The sequence below is a fragment of the Carassius gibelio genome, chromosome B22 (genome assembly GCF_023724105.1).
Source record: "Carassius gibelio isolate Cgi1373 ecotype wild population from Czech Republic chromosome B22, carGib1.2-hapl.c, whole genome shotgun sequence".
NCBI classification, from domain to species: Eukaryota; Metazoa; Chordata; class Actinopteri; order Cypriniformes; family Cyprinidae; genus Carassius; species Carassius gibelio.
In genome coordinates this window covers 12,146,285-12,166,127 of record NC_068417.1, presented here as the reverse complement: position 1 = coordinate 12,166,127, position 19,843 = coordinate 12,146,285, and the positions used below count along the sequence as shown (strand labels likewise).

Below are 19,843 nucleotides of genomic sequence, written 5' to 3'. Positions count from 1 at the left end.
AAATAATAATAATAATAATAATAAAAGTTGTCTTAATCTAAATGGCATGAGACTTGGTGACTTTGTGGACACTTGCTGACAATTCAATTCTTCATATAAAATCAATAAAACACAACAATTAAGATATAGCCAATGCATAAAAGATGCAAATGGTTTGTGTAAATTTATATGGAGTTCTCAAAATTCATGGGTAAATATACAGAATATTTTTTTTATTATATTTGTACTAAGGATGCAATAATATAAATTATTTACCCAAAGTATTAATTTTCTCCTCGTCACATTTTGCATTGAGATATACTGTCACAATAAATCTGAATCTGATTATTTGTTAATCTCGTTAGTAATTATTTTAAATAAGCAAGTACACATGTGATTTTCAATTAATGTTTATTTGTATTGCATTTTGTACTTTTTATACATATATACATATCATTTGTCACATTCTGAGATTGAAACATGCAGTTAATACAAGAAATATATTTATATTGAGTTATTCTAATGAATTGATGGGTAAGCATACACAATTGCAATTTTACTAAATTTGTACTAATGATTAATCCGTAAACATTCTTTTCTCAAAGCATTAATTTTCTCCTCCTCACATAGTACACTGAGATACTACAGTAAATCAAATTCTGCTTATTTTTTAATCTCTTTCATATGTGTTTGGTAGGGGCAAAATGACAAGCCCATCTGGTCTTTTTACAATTTCTATACATTTGTTTGTTACTTCAGATGGAAGTACTGCCTTGTAGCCTGCACAGAATGTGACATTAAGTATGTGAGAATCCATGCAAACATACTCTGTTCGCTTTTTGTGAAAGGCTTGAATTTGATTTGTTAACCTTACCAGTAAAACTGGTTGTCTGGGGGTGGCCTGTGTTTGAACAACAATGATGTGTTCAATTTTTGCAACCTGTTGGCCAATGGTTACCAAAGAATTACATCTGGAGTATTTTGAGTCATACTGATCAGTGGAGTAGAGTGTCCCATCACAAACAAACCTCTGAAAGTAGGTGGCTTGATTTTGTTCTGTATGAATTCCAGAATCCTGTAGTAGGATGTGCTGAGACATTGGTAGCTCCTTCACCTGACCATGACCAAAAAAATTGCAGCTACTGACCTGTGCAACGTTTTTGCACAAGGAATAACCCCGAAGTGCTGATGAAACATATTCATGTGCCAGGGAGTCTTCTGCAATGTAAATTCTAGTTAATCTTTTTAGCTCCTTTAGTCTTGCTAGATTTTGAGCTATTTGCAATGGTAAATGTTGTGTTCCATTGAAAAGTTTGAGCAGTCTACCATTATGTCCTTCAAAGACGAATGTTGACGTCAAGGACAAAGGTCCATGTCTTCTGACACTCTCAGCTAAGTGGGTGAGGAGATGAATGTTGTAAGACACTTCTTGCTTTCCATACAGAGACTCGGTTAGAAGTACAAACTCACAAAGAGCCATATGAGCCTTGTCGATGTTCACATGTGAAATATGTGAACTAGTTAGCAGATAAACTGCAAAGGCTAGTAGCATCCAGTGGTGGAAATACTGTGTCGGGATTAAACCCATCAGTATAAATGGAGAGATTAAAAGAAATGTTCTCCACTCACTTCCTTTCCATTTTTGCCGTTCTTTTACAGATCGTGGCAGACGGGTTATCTCGCTAGGTGGCCTGACTGATTTCAAACGTTTGTCTATCTCTTTCAAGACACATGGATTTTTGACGTTTACTTCTGGCACTTTGTTGTCAAACCACAAGCCTGTTATTTGCCGCACTACTCCAAGAAGTACACTATGTAAATAGTCTGGAACAAAACTTTCTGCCATGTCAAAACACTGTAATGTGGTTAAAAGACTTGGTCCTTTAACACCATTGACTGGGTTATTTACAGAGGCCAGTTCTGCATCATGGATCATGCCTTCATGTGTTCTCAGACTTGGAATGGGTACTGAGAGTGGGTAGACCCTGGTAAACCCATCACCCTTTTCCACTCTCTCTCCAGAATGAGTGCAAAAATTACAGCCATGTGCCCCATTAAACTGGTTGATATTCTGCACTGGAGCCCTTGCAACAGAGTCAACACTGCATAGAATTGCAGCAACTTTTGAACATTCGTAAGTTTTTGTCAAAGTGTTGTGCCACACAACACCCTCAGATTCTAAAGATCTGCACTCTTCAATGAATGGTTTAAGAAAGCTTTCCATTTTTGGCTTGGTTTGCCCAAACCAGAGTGCAGGCACCAACACAAAGTTTTTTCGTTCAGAAGGAGGGACTTCATTTATGGTACACTGAATTGGCCACATTGAATAGCTTGAAGAGTTAAACACTGGGACACCATCTGTATTCCATGTCAAAGATATATTTCCCTGCTCTGTCAGCATTGGAATTCTCTTATACAGTGTACCATCACTGATATCTTGGATGCAATCAGAGTTGTTTGTCTGTGATAGTTTTTCATTTAGTTTGTGATTTTCAAAAAGATTTTTAATTTCATCTCTCAAGGGGGTGTACATAAAATAATAGCCTTTACTCAGATGTTCTGATACTTTGCATTCTGTATCACACATTGGACATAGTACACTTTCGACATCTAATATGCCAATGTAAGCCCCACAGTCAGGATTCAGACAATAGTGATGTAACTGCCAGCTGGCTGTGTCAAAAGTACGCTTGAACAGGTAGTTGGTGGAGGGTAAACTATTTTCAGGGAGAAGCATCTGCAACAGATGCAGTAAATCTTGACTTCCTGCTTTGGTCACATGGTGGCGTAGCATGTAGCCCAGAAGTGCAGTTAGACTTTCCCCTTTTGAAAGTTTGGCTCCAGGATACAAAGGCTGGTCTCCATCAATGACACAAGTGGTGGTTCTGATATTTCCATCCTCAAGATTGGAACTGCTTTGCTAGAGATTAAAAATGAGAAGGAAATAAATGTATGTATGGTCATTTAAAGTCATTTTACATTCCAGTTGTCCAAATTACTCATGCATAACTTTCAGAAAACAGTGCTGCCAGTGCTTTACTGTAAAATCAAATGTACTGTGAATTTAAATACAGCGATGGAGTGTAAAATAGTCAAATATACTAATTGAAACAAGTTATTATCACTTAAATATTTAGTTCATTGCACTAAGTAGAAAAATGTTAATGTGTGAACTCAATCGATCAGGAGAGTTGAACTGAAGTGTTTTATGATTAATTCATTGCTTTAATACTCAAGTTAAATACATTTAAATTAATAATATAATACAAATATTAGTTGTTAAATTTGAATGGTTGGCACAATCGGTTTTCTGAAATTAAATGTTATCCTCCATGGGATTATTCGGTAACAGAATTTATTTTCAACTTTTTATTCATCTGTATGATTGTAATTACATATTAATAAAGGATAACGTCATCATAAAAAGGAAGGCTTAAAAAATAATTGTTTCATTTAGACACTGTCCATGGATGTGCTTGACCAGTTGGCTAAATGTACTTTATAGCACATTTGCATAACAAGCAAACATGTCCTAGACTATACCCTACCTCTTCATTGCTCAACCAATGTGTGTTTTGCTCTTCGTCTTCTATATCACCACCTGATATGTCATCTGGCTGAAGAAAAATGTAAATGACCATTAGGCTTACAAGAAATATTAAATAAAATGGTAAACTGTTAAAGGATTGGTAACACTTTACAGTAAGATCTTTGTTAACTAACCATGAGCAATACATTTGTTTATTTTTTAATACAAATATAGCGGTTAATTGTTTGCTCAGTGTATTAACTAATGGTAATAAATACAACATTTTATTTTAATAATGTATTAGTAAATGTTGAAATTAACTAAGATTAATACATGCTGTAGAAGTCTATTGCCCATTTTTAGTTCATGTTAACTAATAAAACCTTATTGTAAAGTGCTACCAATTGATTGACTGCATGGTTGGCATACAATCAAAATGAAATAAATAAATATGATTAAAATAAAATATATATATATAAAATCAAGAGCAAACTAAATATTTTGTAATACCTCAGTGAGTTGCCTAGCTGCCTCTTCTCTGCAGAGCAGTTGTGTGTCTTCCTCAGACTCAGCATCAACTCGGTTCTCTGTGTGTGTCTAAAGTAAAAAACTAAATTACCTTTAAGCCAGTTGTGTAATGTCTCCATGTATTGCAAAATGTGTATTATTATAATGAATAATAATTAAAAATACTGTTAAATAATATTAAGGGAACTGAATTAGAGGTTATATTGGCTAAGATGTATTTATTTAATTGAACTTTGACTTGATTTATTTTACCTGAGGTGACAGGCTTGCAACATCACCTTCCCTATTTCTCCGCACACTTGTGCTTCTGTGGGGTTCTTCTTCATCATCTTCCAGAAATATTTTATACTTGTTTCTTCTGGGATTTTTTTTCTTGTGAATATAGTCATCTTCTAAAAAAGATTTGTATTTTTTTCGCCTGTCGGACATTTCACCCTCATAGATAATTAGCACGCGCGTGACTAGATCTTCTTCGCGCGTTCGTTGCCCTGACAACGAGTCTCGAGAGCAACTGATACTTGATGAGCAAACTGTCAGTCAGCGTCCTACGTTCGCTCAGGATGGACATAAAATACGTTTTGGTAGATTTTTTCACAGACAACACCGTTCATATATGTGAACTTTCACAAATAAAACACAAAAATATGTCAAAACTACACCCCGAGGCCATTCACAAGTGGAACAAAGATGAGGAAGCATATGTTTACTGGAAGAAAACTTCGTCAGGCGAGCTGCAGCGTTGGCCTTGTCGAGTCATCCAGTTTAGTGGTGAGTAGGCTATAATTTCCTCTTATCTTTGGTTATTTAATTTAGAGAGCTGTACAAATACTTTTATTTATCTTTTATTCAAACACAGTTGAGAAAATAGGGGGAAACGCTGCTAACGTACTGATTTGTAGCGCACGCGCAGGTGCGCAATTAAAGCACGAGCGCAGCCTCGCGAGGACTGATCAACACAGACCTCGAGTCTGATTGAAAGACAAAACAATGTTGTTTTTTTGGAGGTGATACATTCACTGTCATGTTTTAGTTATACAGTTACCAGAAGTAAACTGACCATTTATGGGATCCATTTTATTGCGTTGGAAAGATATTAATTTCAAAGTGAGACTGATTAATCGTAGGCTATCATTAAAGTCTCACTCCAACCAGTTAACGTACAATCCTTTGTGAATAGACAAATGTATTAAGCTATCATTGAAGCTCAATAATTAAAATATAAAAACTTATGAAAAAAAAAACATTTATAATAATGGAATAAACAAAACTGCACTGAATGTCTTTTTTTTTTTTTTTTTTAGGAGAGCGTCAGCCCTTAATTGACTTGAGAAAAAAAATTGAAAATGGCTGTGACTTTGACAGTTTACCCCTCTTTGCAACAGAGGAAACATTAGGAAAGGGTAGAAGAGAGAAAGTAAAAAGGTCCTCAACAGATGTTGGCGAGACTTCATTTCTGGACCTGGTAAATGGATAAAAAAAATTTCACATTCTAACTCAAATGTCAACCTGATTTTAGATAGTATTTAAATGAGATCAAGAAATCCAGTTACATGTAGGCCTAGTCCTGTGTATTTTATACATGTACTAAATGCACTGTAGACAAGCATTTATGTTTAATAGTTACATTTTTCTGGGATACTTTTTTATTGTGTGATTTCTATTTTCAGGAAAATGCACCGGTAACCAAAAAAAAGAAAAATACCAAAAACATCATTCAACAGAAGATTATGGCTGCGGTGAAACAAAGCTGCACTCAAATAAATGTCAGCAGGAAACTACTTTATTTTATCTTTTATAAACTATAACTTTACAGCTAGAATACATAATAACTGATATTGTACTTCAGGAACCAAGACCTGCCGTGGGAGTGCTGAAGGATTCAAGTGTACCAAGTCCTTTGTCTCCTCAGCCATGTAAGAGGTCAGACATGGCTGAAGAGATCAAAGAGTTTAAAAATGAAATTAAAGAGCTTAAAGAAGATTTAAAATATGAGCGTCGCTTCAGGATAAAAGCAGAGAGAGAGCTGAGGGAGTGGAAAGGTAATGAAATCTAGCTATAGTGCTGCAATTGTTCTCAATTTTGTGAGCTATCTTCTTCAGTATATATAATATCATATTATTTTTGAATACTCGATTCTGATTGGCTGGAAGGTGTGCATTAAACAATGAATGCACAGGTTACAAGTCAGTTGAATCACTGTTCTAAATTAATTTGCTGCTTTTATTGTAGGACACACACACACACGTTTGTTTTTGTGAAAAGTGGGGACATCCCATAGGCGTAATGGTTTTTATAATGTAGAAACTGTATATTCTATCGCCATTCACTAACCCTAACCCTAACCCTCACAGGAATATTTGTGCATTTTTACTTTCTCAAAAAAACTCATTCTGTATGATTTATAAGCGTTTTGAAAAATGTGGACATGGGTTATGTCCTCATAAGTCACCCTCTCCTTGTAATACCTGTGTCATACCAATGTCATTATACAGAGTTGTGTCCTGATATGTCACAAAAACATGCCCACACACACACACACACACTCACACACAGGCAGTCACTCGCAAAAAGAGATCTTGCAATGATCTCACACGCAGAAATATCAAAAGTAACCGAAAAGTAACCTGGTCTGTCCTGTCTGTCAGTGAGTGCGTTGTCAGTCTCCTCTCTGCTACGCAATGTATTTTTCCTTGCGTAAGAACATGGAATGTCATGAGAGCAGTGTAGCTTGTCAGGCATAGCGACAGTAACTAAGGGGGGTGGGTCTTTGCGAACTGACAATTAAAGTGACAGCTTCATTAGGAAAATGCTGTGCCTGATGAAAAGGAACACTCCACTTTTTTTTTTTTTTTTTGGAAATAGGCTAATTTTTCAACTCCCCATTTATCCTGACCACGACTGTATTTATCAATTCATATTAATATTTTTCCCAATTATTTTATTTTGATTTTAGATTAGAATCTTGAATGAAAGACCAAGAGGATAAATGGTGCCAATAGATGTGGAGGGCACTGTAAAGGTTTTGTGGATTGTGAACATGATTGTGTCGTTCTGCTTTTTTCAGAAATGCATGCTGTTGTGCAGGAGCTTAAAGGCACAGTAGGAGAAATAAAGATGTGCATTTCAAAGCACAAGCCTGACACTCTGCAGACCTCATCTTCTCAAAACATCTGTTCTCAAACTCAAGAACCATGCTCTGCTCAAGGAAGTAAGCAGGTAAGTAGGTCCCAATTATACAGTTATTGTATTGTATTCCATTTTCTGTCAGAATTTTCAATTCTGGCTAGAAGGTGTGTTAAAATCTACCTCTTTCACTTAACACAACTTGTGGTTGCTGATGTTGTTTTTAACTCTGTACTGGGCAAAGTATTTGGATTTTTCTCTGTAGCTTTATAATTTATTCTAAAAGGCATTTCTGAGCCATTTTGTTTTAGATTGTAGTCTATCACTGTGGTGGTCAACTTTTTTTCAATTCTTTTACTTTTTCAGAAAATAAAACAATTTGTTCTCTGCTGTTCCCCACTAGGTAGTCGATTACATCAATTTGGGGGAGGGGGTGCGGATCAAGAGAAGCCAGTTTGATAGGATCAACACCCAAGATTTTAAAAAATTTACCAGCGAGCTTTTCCTTGTAACCTTTGGGCGAGAAACTCTTGCCACTCACTCTCTAAATGGAAGAAAGGCACCCAATGCAGAGACCAGCAAGGAGGCACTTCCAGCTCACACAGTGTCCGTCTTAATAGGTAACTCCTCATGTATTTCTACAGACTAGCTCTGCTGTGAAAGAGAATTTGAAATTTTTATCAGTTGCTTTATTATTTATTTGTCAAACAATTTAGTTTGTTTCATTCCATGTATATAATTAGTTGTTTATAGTAAATTTGTAAGTATTTTCGAATTGTTATATTAATAGCTTTCAGAATTAGGTGAGTATTAAATCAAGATTTATCTCCCATTTTAAATAGCATGTGATCTTTTGTCATCAAATGATAATAAAAGACTTAATTAATTGCAAATTTAAAAACTCTGGAGTGGAATTAAAACACATTTGATACTCACATGCTCTTAAGCCCTCTATGCCTTTTACATTTAAATTCTTAACATTTAAAAAAATGCATAAAAAAATAAACACTTTAATTCAATTATTTTTTTACAATTATTAAATAATTGTTGATAAACTGTATACATATGGAAAAGTTTTTTTTTTTTTACATAACCAACTATTTTCAGATGTTAAATTTGTAAATAAAGAAAAAATATCAAAAAGATAAATCATATCAGTTAGCATATGATTCAAGTTTTAGTACTTCTCCAGTGACTGCTATATCACAGATAACTTAAGAACAACATATTTACCTTGCCTAATAAAAAGTAAAGTTTCAACAACAGAAATCATGATTTTCCATGAAGTGGGTTTTGCTCTATATGTGAGCGTAATGAGACCACTTCCCCATGTGTTTTTCATTGTATTAATGCATTAGATTTGAGTAACAATTCCTATGAAGCCTGTACTTATCATTTTGTATTATCATATAAAAAAACATAACAACAGTAATAATACATTATAATGCTTACCTATTTGTGGTCATAACGTTTAAGAGTGCATAACACCAGCCTTTATAATGCATTATATAAACAAATAAACGTATAAACAACCTTATAATAACTGTTATATCTTCTCATGGGTAATAGCAATAATATTAATAATAATTACTTATTTGTGGTAATAACCATTAAGAGTAATACTGTTTATAACACACAATGAACAATTTAATTCACTTATACAATAATGGATTATATAGCCCATAGTTTCCTTTATTTTGCTTACCCAAGACTCATATCTTGACATTGTTGACATTGAAGATCCGCACAGTATCATTTTACATCTAATGAGTCTCTTTATCTGCTGAAAGTAAAGCGACAATAACAAATTTTAAAGATCTAAAGCACTTAACAATGTGCTCATGATATTTATAAGTAGTCTTTGTCTGCTTTAACAAGCCAGAACTATCCCTTTTAACTCACTGGAAACTCTTTTACATTTAAAAATACAATGTTGTAACTTAAGTCAACAAAGTCAAGATACAGTATGACTCTTGGGAAAACAAAATATATGAAACTATGGGATATATAATCCATTATTACAAGTGAATAAAATTATAAATAGTCATACTCTTAACACTTTTAACCACAAATAAGTATTATTACTGTTGTTACGATTATCATTGAGACGATATAACACATTATAAAGTTGTTTATAAGGCATTATGCATGCATTATAATACAATAAAAATACACTTTTAATGCATTATAAATACAGGCTTCATAAAAAAAGTGTTGTGCATAATGTGTAATGCTTTAAAACAAATGACAAACAACCAATTTCAGATGTAACAACCAATCTGCAAATATAATGCATTTTAACTTTAATAACAATTACTTATGAAAATATATAATGCAATATAATGTGCATTATGAACACCTTAATTATGTATTATACATAAATGCTTTAAGAAGTAAAGTGTTACCTTAACTTAATTTACTTGAAATGTTCATAGCCATTAATGCTGACCAGTATGCCATTACAAACGAATTAGGGAACAGTATGAATAGTTACCCCAAACATTTGGTGAAACCACAATGCAAAATTCAGTTTAAGCATACTATATGCTATATGTTACTATATGTTGTAGACAGTAACTGAAACTTGATATTTTTTCTGAATCTTTTTTTTTCTTTTCTTTTTCAGACTATATCCAAAAGAAATTCAGTGTGTCTTCATCTGATGTAAAGGCAGTCATAAGAACCAAGCTTAACAACGAGGACAAGCTATTCAAAAAACGAAACCTTCCTGAGTAATGAAAATAGACTATAAAGTGTTTATTTGCAAATGATTAATTTATTAATTTAGTTTCTAACTCTCAGCCGGTTATTTAAAGTTTAAATAAATAAAAAAATGTATTGTTAAATTGCAGATTCACTGTTGTTTTGTACATAAATTAATATATGTGTGAAAATAAAACTATTTTCTGGATAACCCGGTTGTATCTGTACAGCACTTTATTAGTACTTGTACTTTAGTTGTAATCTTTATTTTAGTACTACTGCAGTTGTACTGCAGTTTAGAAATACTTCAGCTGTACTGCATCTGCTCCAATACATCTAAAGTACTAGTAAAATAATACTGTGATACAGATTCAGTACAGCTGAAGTACTTCTAAAATACAACTGCAGTACAACTGCAGTAGTACTACAATACAAAAGTAAAACTTCAGACTTCTTTTTTTTACAGTAATACTGCAATATTGCAGTTTTTTCGTGTCCAAAAAACTGCATTTTTCTACATGTAACAAAAACTGTAGTATTACTTCTAAAAAACTGCAGTAATTTTTTGTAAGGGGGAAACTGGACTGAGCAGCTGATGGCGCGTGTGCACGAGAGAGAGCCGCGCGTCAACACTGAACCGAGCTCTCGTTCAGGACGTTCACTTCCTCCTGGACCTGAACGAACTAATTCAAATCGCAGTTTAAATAAACAGAAAAAAGAGCGAAAAGCGAAAGAGCTCAATTCAGCAGCGCGGTGTTGTTCAGGGCAAGCAGAGACGCGTCTCAAAGTCTTCCTGCTTTTGTACCGACAACAAATACATACAAAATATGTCGAAATACCCGTGTTGGAAAGTGTGTTCGAATAAGTATGTGGTTATGTCTTAAGTGAAAGTAAAGAGTTGCAAAAAAAAATCGGATGTGTATCATCATAATGGATGCGTTTGTCTCTTAAAGGGACCGCGCCTAATTTACTAGCTCTGCTGTCAGAGTCTTTAATGTATGAAAATGAAAGTAAATCACTCACTGCTCTTGACTGATTTACCTTGTAGTACAAGAATTTATCCAAAGTCAATCCAATAATCAGATAGAATTGTTTTACTAGTGGGTGCAGGCCACTAGTTCATTTATGTAAGTGAGTATGGCAAAATAGTGATCTGTGAAATATTATACCCACAAATTCTTAATACTGTAGGCTACCAGTGAAATTGATTAAAAAAATAATAATTAAGGACCTGCCCATGTTTTGCTTAAGTGTTTCTTTCTTTAATTGTTAATGCAACCTTTTCACACCACAGACTGAACCAAATTAAGCATTTCTTGCTTGGTAACTGTTCAACAAAGTATTGATAGTTGTGTAAATATTGTCATACTGACAGCTGTCTGAAGTTTTGGTTGATTCCATTACATATCTTTTTATCAAAGTTATCCGAAATTATCAATATGAATTTGTTCTGAGTTATTGTCATATATTATTACCAGTTTCTAAACTACAGCAAATAAACTGTGATTATGTGAGAAATGTTGAAGGTGTCTGAATACATTTTGGTTTGATTGTGTATTTTATCTTACAGTGAAGACTATGCAGTGCTATTTTAAATTAACATAAACAAACTTAAAAAAATGTAAACATTATGTAAATAGCACAAATAAATAAATAGAATGAACATACAGTACAAATTAAACAATTTTAAACAGTGTGTAACTGCATCATCTATACAAACCATTGTGCTTGGACCCCTTATGATCTCCTTGATTTAAAATGCATTGTTTCAGTTATCTTGTGTGTCGTTGCCCACAACGTGACGGTGGCAGGACTGTGAAATACATACACGAGAAAAATAGGCATGACTTATTTCACATCCAGCTAGACAACCCTGTCATAGCTGTTATCATAGCCCAGGCTTTTTATTAAAAAAAGAAAACAGCAAGGGAGCATGGAAAAAGACTGTTGCAGGTGTATTTTTTTATGGCATTATTATTTGTATTAATTTTGCAGCGGGGCAACTCAATGTTGGGCACACAAGTACTTTGGCTCTTTTGCTCCATGGCCAAGATGGCCAAGCCAACATCAAAGTTAGTTCACTAACTTTTAATTCTAGTTATGTTGGCTTGGCAACAAGCCAACATACTGTTATGCTATTTAAACTTATTTTTATTTTTATTATTATTATTCTTCTGAGAAAAAAATTCTGAACGCTACTCCTCCTAGGGCTTTAAAGCCACAAGCCCCAAACTCGGCAGACACCTGCGGGATAGAGGGGTGGTGTGTGCTATATCTTTTCAGAGTGATCAGACTTAAAGTTTTTTTTTTATTAATTTTTAAATGTAAAAAAAAATAAAAAAAATTGCGCCCCTACAGTTGCAATGACATTTAGGGGCGGAGTCGGGTTTCGTTTCACTTTTAAACTGGTTAAAAATACTGCTGCTCAGCCCAGGCTGTCTACACGGAGCCGAGAACTAGCGAATTCATTCTTATTTAAGACCTTTTAAAAACGCGATTACACGCAATCCACACGTTAGAACACACCAAGAGCTAAATTCAGATGTTTCTGAACTGTTTAAAGTAATAACATTATATATTCGCGGCAGCCAACTGCTCGCGAGCTGGCAATGTATTTCTCTGAACACTTGAAGTCCACAGAGAATTTACAGCCTTTCACATTAAAACACTGCAGCGAAACGGCACAAAACAATTAGAATAATATATTAAATGGTTTCAAAGTAGTTTTGGCCACTGTCACGCTGGTCTTAGCTGGTTTCTAACTGAATCATCATGCTGAACGTCACAGATGAGCTTGCGATGTAGTCTGAACACTTGAAGTACACATTTACAGCCTTTCACATTAAAACACTGCAGCGAAACGGCACAAAACAATTTGAATAATATATTAAATGGTTTTAAAGTAGTTTTGGCCACTGTCACGCTGGTCTTAGCTGGTTTCTAACTGAATCATCAGGCGGAACGTCACAGTGAGCTCGCGCTTCAGCCCCGCGCTGCGGGAAACTGGACTGAGCAGCTGATGGCGCGTGTGCACGAGAGAGAGCCGCGCGTATCGCGGACAGGGACAGCAACACTGAACAGAGCTGCCGTTCAGGACGTTCACTTCCTCCTGGACCTGAACGAACAAATTCAAATCGCAGTTTAAATAAACAGAAAAAAGAGCGAAAAGCAAAAGAGCTCAATTCAGCAGCGCGGTGTTCTGGTGTTCAGGGAGCAAGCAGAGACGCGTCTCAAAGTCTTCTTGCTTTTGTACCGACAACAAATACATACAAAATATGTCGAAATACCCGTGTTGGAAAGTGTGTTCGAATAAATATGTGGTTATGTCTTAAGTGAAAGTAAAGATTTGCAAAAAAAAATCGGATGTGTATCATCATAATGGATGCGTTTGTCTCTTAAAGGGACCGCGCCTAATTTACTAGCTCTGCTGTCAGAGTCTTTAATGTATGAAAATGAAAGTAAATCACTCACTGCTCTTGACTGAATTACCTTGTAGTACAAGAATTTATCCAAAGTCAATCCAAAAATCAGATAGAATTGTTTTACTAGTGGGTGCAGGCCACTAGTTCATTTATGTAAGTGAGTATGGCAAAATAGTGATCTGTGAAATATTATACCCACTAATTCTTCATACAGTAGGCTACCAGTGAAATTTATTTAAAAAAATAATAATTAAGGACCTGCCCATGTTTTGCTTAAGTGTTTCTTTCTTTAATTGTTAATGCAACCTTTTCACACCACAGACTGAACCAAATGAAGCATTTCTTGCTTGGTAACTGTTCAACAAAGTATTGATAGTTGTGTAAATATTGTCATACTGACAGTCTGAAGTTTTGGTTGATTCCATTACATATCTTTTTATCAAAGTTATCCGAAATTATCAAGATGAATTTGTTCTGAGTTATTGTCATATATTATTACCAGTTTCTAAACTACAGCAAATAAACTGTGATTATGTGAGAAATGTTGAAGGTGTCTGAATACATTTTGGTTTGATTGTGTATTTTATCTTACAGTGAAGACTATGCAGTGCTATTTTACATTAACAAAAACAAACTTAAAAAAAGTAAACATTATGTAAATAGCACAAATAAATAAATAGAATGAACATACAGTACAAATTAAACAATTTTAAACAGTGTGTAACTGCATCATCTATACAAACCATTGTGCTTGGACCCCTTATGATCTCCTTGATTTAAAATGCATTGTTTCAGTAATCTTGTGTGTCGTTGCCCACAACGCGACGGTGGCAGGACTGTGAAATACATACACGAGAAAAATAGGCATGACTTATTTCACATCCAGCTAGACAACCCTGTCATAGCTGTTATCATAGCCCAGGCTTTTTATAAAAAAAATAAAACAGCAAGGGAGCATGGAAAAAGACTGTTGCAGGTGTATTTTTTTATGGCATTATTATTTGTATTAATTTTGCAGCGGGGCAACTCAATGTTGGGCACACAAGTACTTTGGCTCTTTTGCTCCATGGCCAAGATGGCCAAGCCAACATCAAAGTTAGTTCACTAACTTTTAATTCTAGTTAAGTTGGCTTGAGAGAGCCAACTTACTGATATTGTATTTAAACTTCTTATTATGTTGGCTTGGCAACAAGCCAACATACTGTTATGCTATTTAAACTTCTTATTTTTATTTTTTTTCTTATTATTTTTCTGAGCAATGTCAAACGCTACTCCTCCTAGGGCTTTAAAGCCACAAGCCCCAAACTCGGCAGACACCTGCGGGATAGAGCGGTGCAGGTTGCTATATCTTTTCAGAATGATCAGACTTAAAGTTTTTTTTTTATTAATTTTTAAATGTAAAAACTCATTACCCATAGACTTCCATTGTCTGAGAAAAATCGCGCCCCTACTGGTTGCAATACCCGGAGTTTTGTTTACTTTCACTTTTACATTGGTTAAAAATACAAGTAAATAATACAATTTCCCTCAAACTGACAAGCTAAACCAACATATCTGATTACAGGGGTCAGGGCTCATTAATAATTTATTTCTGGGCAGAGACCAGTCAGACGAGAGAAGAATCACGGCTGGTCAGCTGCTGGAGGCATTGTCTCTTAGAGCTCACAACGAGCGAATTTATTCTTATTTAAGACCTTTTAAAACGGCGATTGCACGCAATCCACACGTTAGAGCACACCAAGAGCTAAATTCAGATGTTTCTGAACTGTTTAAAGTAATAACATGATATATTCGCGGCAGCCAAATGCCCGCGAGCTAGCGATGTATTTCTCTGAACACTTGAAGTCCACAGAGAAATTACAGCCTTTCACATTAAAACACTGCAGCGAAACGGCACAAAACAATTAGAAGAATATATTATACACATGAAAATGAGTGTTTATATGTGCTTGTGAGATTTATCTGTCAGGCTGAACATCGCAGCGATTGCTCAGCGTTGCATAACATGGTAAAGCAGGGAGCTACACTGAGACCAAAAGGGTCGCATGCATCACTGATTATTTTTGTACCTACTTATGTGTTATGCTATGATTTAATATGACCATTTATTAAAACAGAAATGTGTATTTTAAGAATACGTTTTATAACGTAAATTATGTCTCTGGCCAAAGAACAGAGAGAAAGACGAGAGAGAAATGAGCGCTTCCAAAAATAATATCACAGCGAATTGCACGAATCCACCCATTAGAACACAACAAGAGCAGAATTCAGGTGTTTTTGAACTGTTTATGTGTGCAAAATGAAATATAATTTGACAGCGTGATACAGCTTATGAATACTGGAAGGAAAAAAAGTCACGACAGCCTTTTAACTCTGGAGTCTATTAACGCATATACGCGTTTTGAGTCATTTTCTCCTGATAACCCCGAAATTTACTTAAATTAAACTTTCAGTTTTAATCGAGCAATACATCAATCGAATCTGTAAAGGGTCTACTTTTTTTTGGATACAAACATAATAACAACAAAACTTTGTGCACTTATAAAATAAATATAACAAACAAGGTGCAGCCTTGGTCTGCGCTGATCTTCATTTACAAACACGTCATTAAAATGAACTGTAACTCCATGAATATTCAACGAAGAGACATGAGAGATATATCTATAGAAAGCTTGACATGTCTACTTTTAAACAAAACAAGTGCTGCCGAACAAATATTCTGTGATAAAGTAATCCATATCAAAACAACGCGATGTCCATTTTTCACGTCTAATGTGTATGGAAGACCAAGAGGGTCAAATAGACGTGAATTTTAACGTGTCTCTGTAAAGGGTCTACTTTTTTTGGATACAAACATAATAACAACAAAACTTTGGGCACTTATAAAATAAAGATAACAAACAAGGTGTGCTGTCTGCAGCCTTGGTCTGCGCTGATCTTCATTTACAAACACGACATTAAAATGAACTGTAACTCCATGAATACTCAACGAAGAGACATGAGAGATATATCTATAGAAAACTTGACATGTCTACTTTTAAACCAAACAAGTGCTCCCGAACAAATATTCTGTGATAAAGTAATCCATATCAAAACAACGCAATGTCCTTTTTTCACGTCTAATGTGTATGGAAGGCCAAGAGGGTCAAATATACGTGAAAAATCAGCGGGTATTTAACGTGTATTTCACGTGTTAAATACACGTGAAGTAAACGTTAAAAATCAGTTTGAAGAGGTCAATGTCATTGGCTGCTGAGGACTTGGGTCAAACCACTTCTGTGAGCTTAGAGGGCTGTAGGCTACCATTCATAGACAGGCAACCACCATTTAACATGCTATAGATCAGCTTATTCAGCCTTATTATTTAGTCTTTTTTATTTTCTGTTTTGTATAGCCTATAGAAATAATATATTTAAGTTTCAGTTTTATGAAATATTTATTTTATAATAAATATTAATAAACATTTTGTGGTGATAGTATAAAGTTTATAAAAGTTACAGTATTTTGTAATGAAACAGGACTTTTTGTTTAGCTCTTGACACGCCTAAGTATACTATAAATAGTGTCCCTTCTTAAATTTTTCAGTAATGTGTGATAACTTAAAATATGTTGTCAGTACTATTAAAATAAGATTAAATTGAATGGTATTTAGGAGATTATGGTTTTTGCGTGACTTTTTTTGCATTCAGCTAGACAACCCTGTCTTAGCTGTTATCATAGCTTAGGCTTTTTATTAAAAAAGAAAACAGCAATGGACCATGGAAAAAGACTGTTGCAGGTGTATTTTTTTATTTACATTACACTTACATTTATTCATTTAGCTGACGCTTTTATCCAAAGCGACTTACAATTGTTATATATGTCAGAGGTCGCACGCCTCTGGAGCAACTAGAGGTTAAGTGTCTTGCTCAGGGACACATTGGTATTTTATGGTATTATTATTTTATTTTTTTGCAGCGGGGCAACTCAAGAATGTTGGGCACACAAGTACTGTGGCTCTTTTGCCCCATGGCCAAGATGGCCAAGCCAACATCAAAGTTAGTTCACTAACTTTTAATTCTAGTTTTTCTTATTATTATTTTTCTGACAGAAATTCTGAACGCTACTCCTCCTAGGGCTTTAAAGCCACAAGCCCCAAACTTGGCAGAAACCTGCGGGATAGAGCGGTGATGGTTGCTATATCTTTTCAGACTGATCAGACTTAAAGTTTTTTTTTTATTAATTTTTAAATGTCAAATACATTACCCATAGACTTACATTAACTGAGAAAAAATGCGCCCCTAGTTGCAATAACCGAGATTAAAGGGAGGAGTCAGGTTTCGTTTCAGTTTTAAACCGGTTAAAAATACCAAGTAAATAATACAATTTCCCTCAAACTGACAAGCTAAACCAACATATCTGATTATTACAGGGGTCAGGGCTCATTAATAATTGATTTCTGGGCAGAGAGCAGTCAGAAAGATGAGAGAAGAATCACTGCTGCTCAGCTCAGGCTGTCTCCACGGAGCTCACAACGAGCGAATTCATTCTTATTTAAGACCTTTTAAAACGGCGATTGCACGCAATTCACACGTTAGAACACACCAAGAGCTAAAATCAGATGTTTCTGAACTGTTTAAAGTAATAACATGATATATTCGCGGCAGCGCAACTGCCCGCGAGCTCGCCATGTATTTCTCTGAACACTTGAAGAGAATCACTGCTGCTGTCTCCACGGAGCTCACAACGAGCGAATTCTTTCTTATTTAAGACCTTTTAAAACGGCGATTGCACGCAATCCACACGTTAGAACACACCAAGAGCTAAAATCAGATGTTTCTGAACTGTTTAAAGTAATAACATGATATATTCGCGGCAGCCAAATGTCCGCGAGCCCGCGATGTATTTCTCTGAACACTTGAAGTCCACATGACAGCCGCGTTTCGGGGCGAGATCGGACAAATAAATAGGCTAGCTATATAAACTGACAAGCTAAACCAACATATGTTATTATTACCGGGTCAGGTCTCATTTATAAATTATGTCTCTGGCCAAAGAACAGCGAGAAAGACGAGAGAGAAATGAGCGCTTCATCCGCATTTTTAAGCGCTTCCAAAAATAATATCACAGCGAATTGCACTAATCCACCCATTAGAACACAACAAGAGCAGAATTCAGGTGTTTTTGAACTGTTTATGTGTGCAAAATGAAATATAATTTGACAACGTGATACAGCTTATGAATACTTGATGTCTGGGCAGAGAGCAGTCAGACAGACGAGAGAAGAATCACGGCTGCTCAGCTCATGCTGTCTCCACGGAGCTCACAACGAGCGAATTTATTCTTATTTAAGACCTTTTATAATTAAATTATATCGGCGATTGCACGCAATCCACACGTTAGAACACACCAAGAGCTAAATTCAGATGTTTCTGAACTGTTTAAAGTAATAACATGATATATTCGCAGCAGCGCGACTGCCCGCGAGCTCGCCATGTATTTCTCTGAACACTTGAAGAGAATTTACAGCCTGTCACATTAAAACACTGCAGCGAAACGGCACAAAACAATTAGAACAATATATTATACACATGAAAATGAGTGTTTATATGTGATTGTGAGATTTTATCTGTCAGGCTGAACCTCACATCAATTGTTATCCATCGTCACAACATGGTAAAGTCATTTATATATATTTTTTAAGAGCTTCTTAAAATAAATATTCCTGCGAATGCACACAATCCACCAATTAGAACACACTAAGAGAAAAATCCAGGGGTTTTTGAGCCGTGTATGTGTGCAAAATGCAATATTTGACATCGCGAAGGGAAAAAAAAGTCACATGACAGCCGCGTTTGGGGCGAGATCAGACAAATAAATAGGCTACACATTTCATTCACTCTGACAAGCCAAATCAACATATGTTATTATTACCGGGTCAGATATCTCATTAATAAATTATGTCTCTGACCAAAGAACAGAGAGAAAGAAGAGAGAGAAATGAGCACTTCATCAGCATTTTTTAAGAGATTCCAAAAATAATATCACAGCACTAATCCACCCATTAGAACACAACAAGAGCAGAATTCAGGTGTTTTTGAGATGTTTATGTGTGCAAAATGACATATAATTTGACAGCGCGATACAGCTTATGAATACTGGAAGGAAAAAAAGTCACGACAGCCTTTTAACTCTGGAGTCGATTAACGCATATACGCGTTTTGAGTCATTTTCTGCTGATAACCCTGACAATTACTTAAATTACATTTTCAGTTTTAAACGTACAGATAAGAGCAATACATCAATCGAATCTGTAAAGGGTCTACTTTTTTTTGGATACAAACACAATAACAACAAAACTTTGTGCACTTATAAAATAAAGATAACAAACAAGGTGTGCTGTCTTCAACCTTGTCTGCGCTGATCTTCATTTACAAACACGTCATTAAAATGAACTGTAACTCCATGAATACTCAACGAAGAGACATGAGAGATATATCTATAGAAAGTTTGACATGTCTACTTTTAAACTAAACAAGTGCTGCCGAACAAATATTCTGTGATAAAGTACGCGATGTCC

General features: G+C 35.1%; 1 protein-coding gene and 1 long non-coding RNA gene across 2 annotated transcripts; one reads left to right on the top strand and one right to left on the bottom strand.

Moving 5' to 3' along the window:
• Positions 1-407: 407 nt before the first annotated feature.
• On the bottom strand, positions 408-5,699 carry LOC127987067 (uncharacterized). The gene is made up of 3 exons (XM_052589354.1): positions 4,019-5,699; positions 3,528-3,596; positions 408-2,899 (listed from the first exon to the last, which is right to left on the bottom strand). The coding sequence occupies exon 3, from the start codon at positions 2,771-2,773 to the stop codon at positions 650-652; it is 2,124 nt and encodes a 707-aa protein (XP_052445314.1). The 5' UTR covers positions 2,774-2,899; positions 3,528-3,596; positions 4,019-5,699; the 3' UTR covers positions 408-649.
• On the top strand, positions 5,360-10,414 carry LOC127987163 (uncharacterized). Its single transcript, XR_008161076.1, has 4 exons — positions 5,360-5,498; positions 5,704-7,252; positions 7,563-7,779; positions 9,786-10,414. It is a non-coding gene; the product is annotated as an uncharacterized LOC127987163 (long non-coding RNA).
• Positions 10,415-19,843: the final 9,429 nt, after the last annotated feature.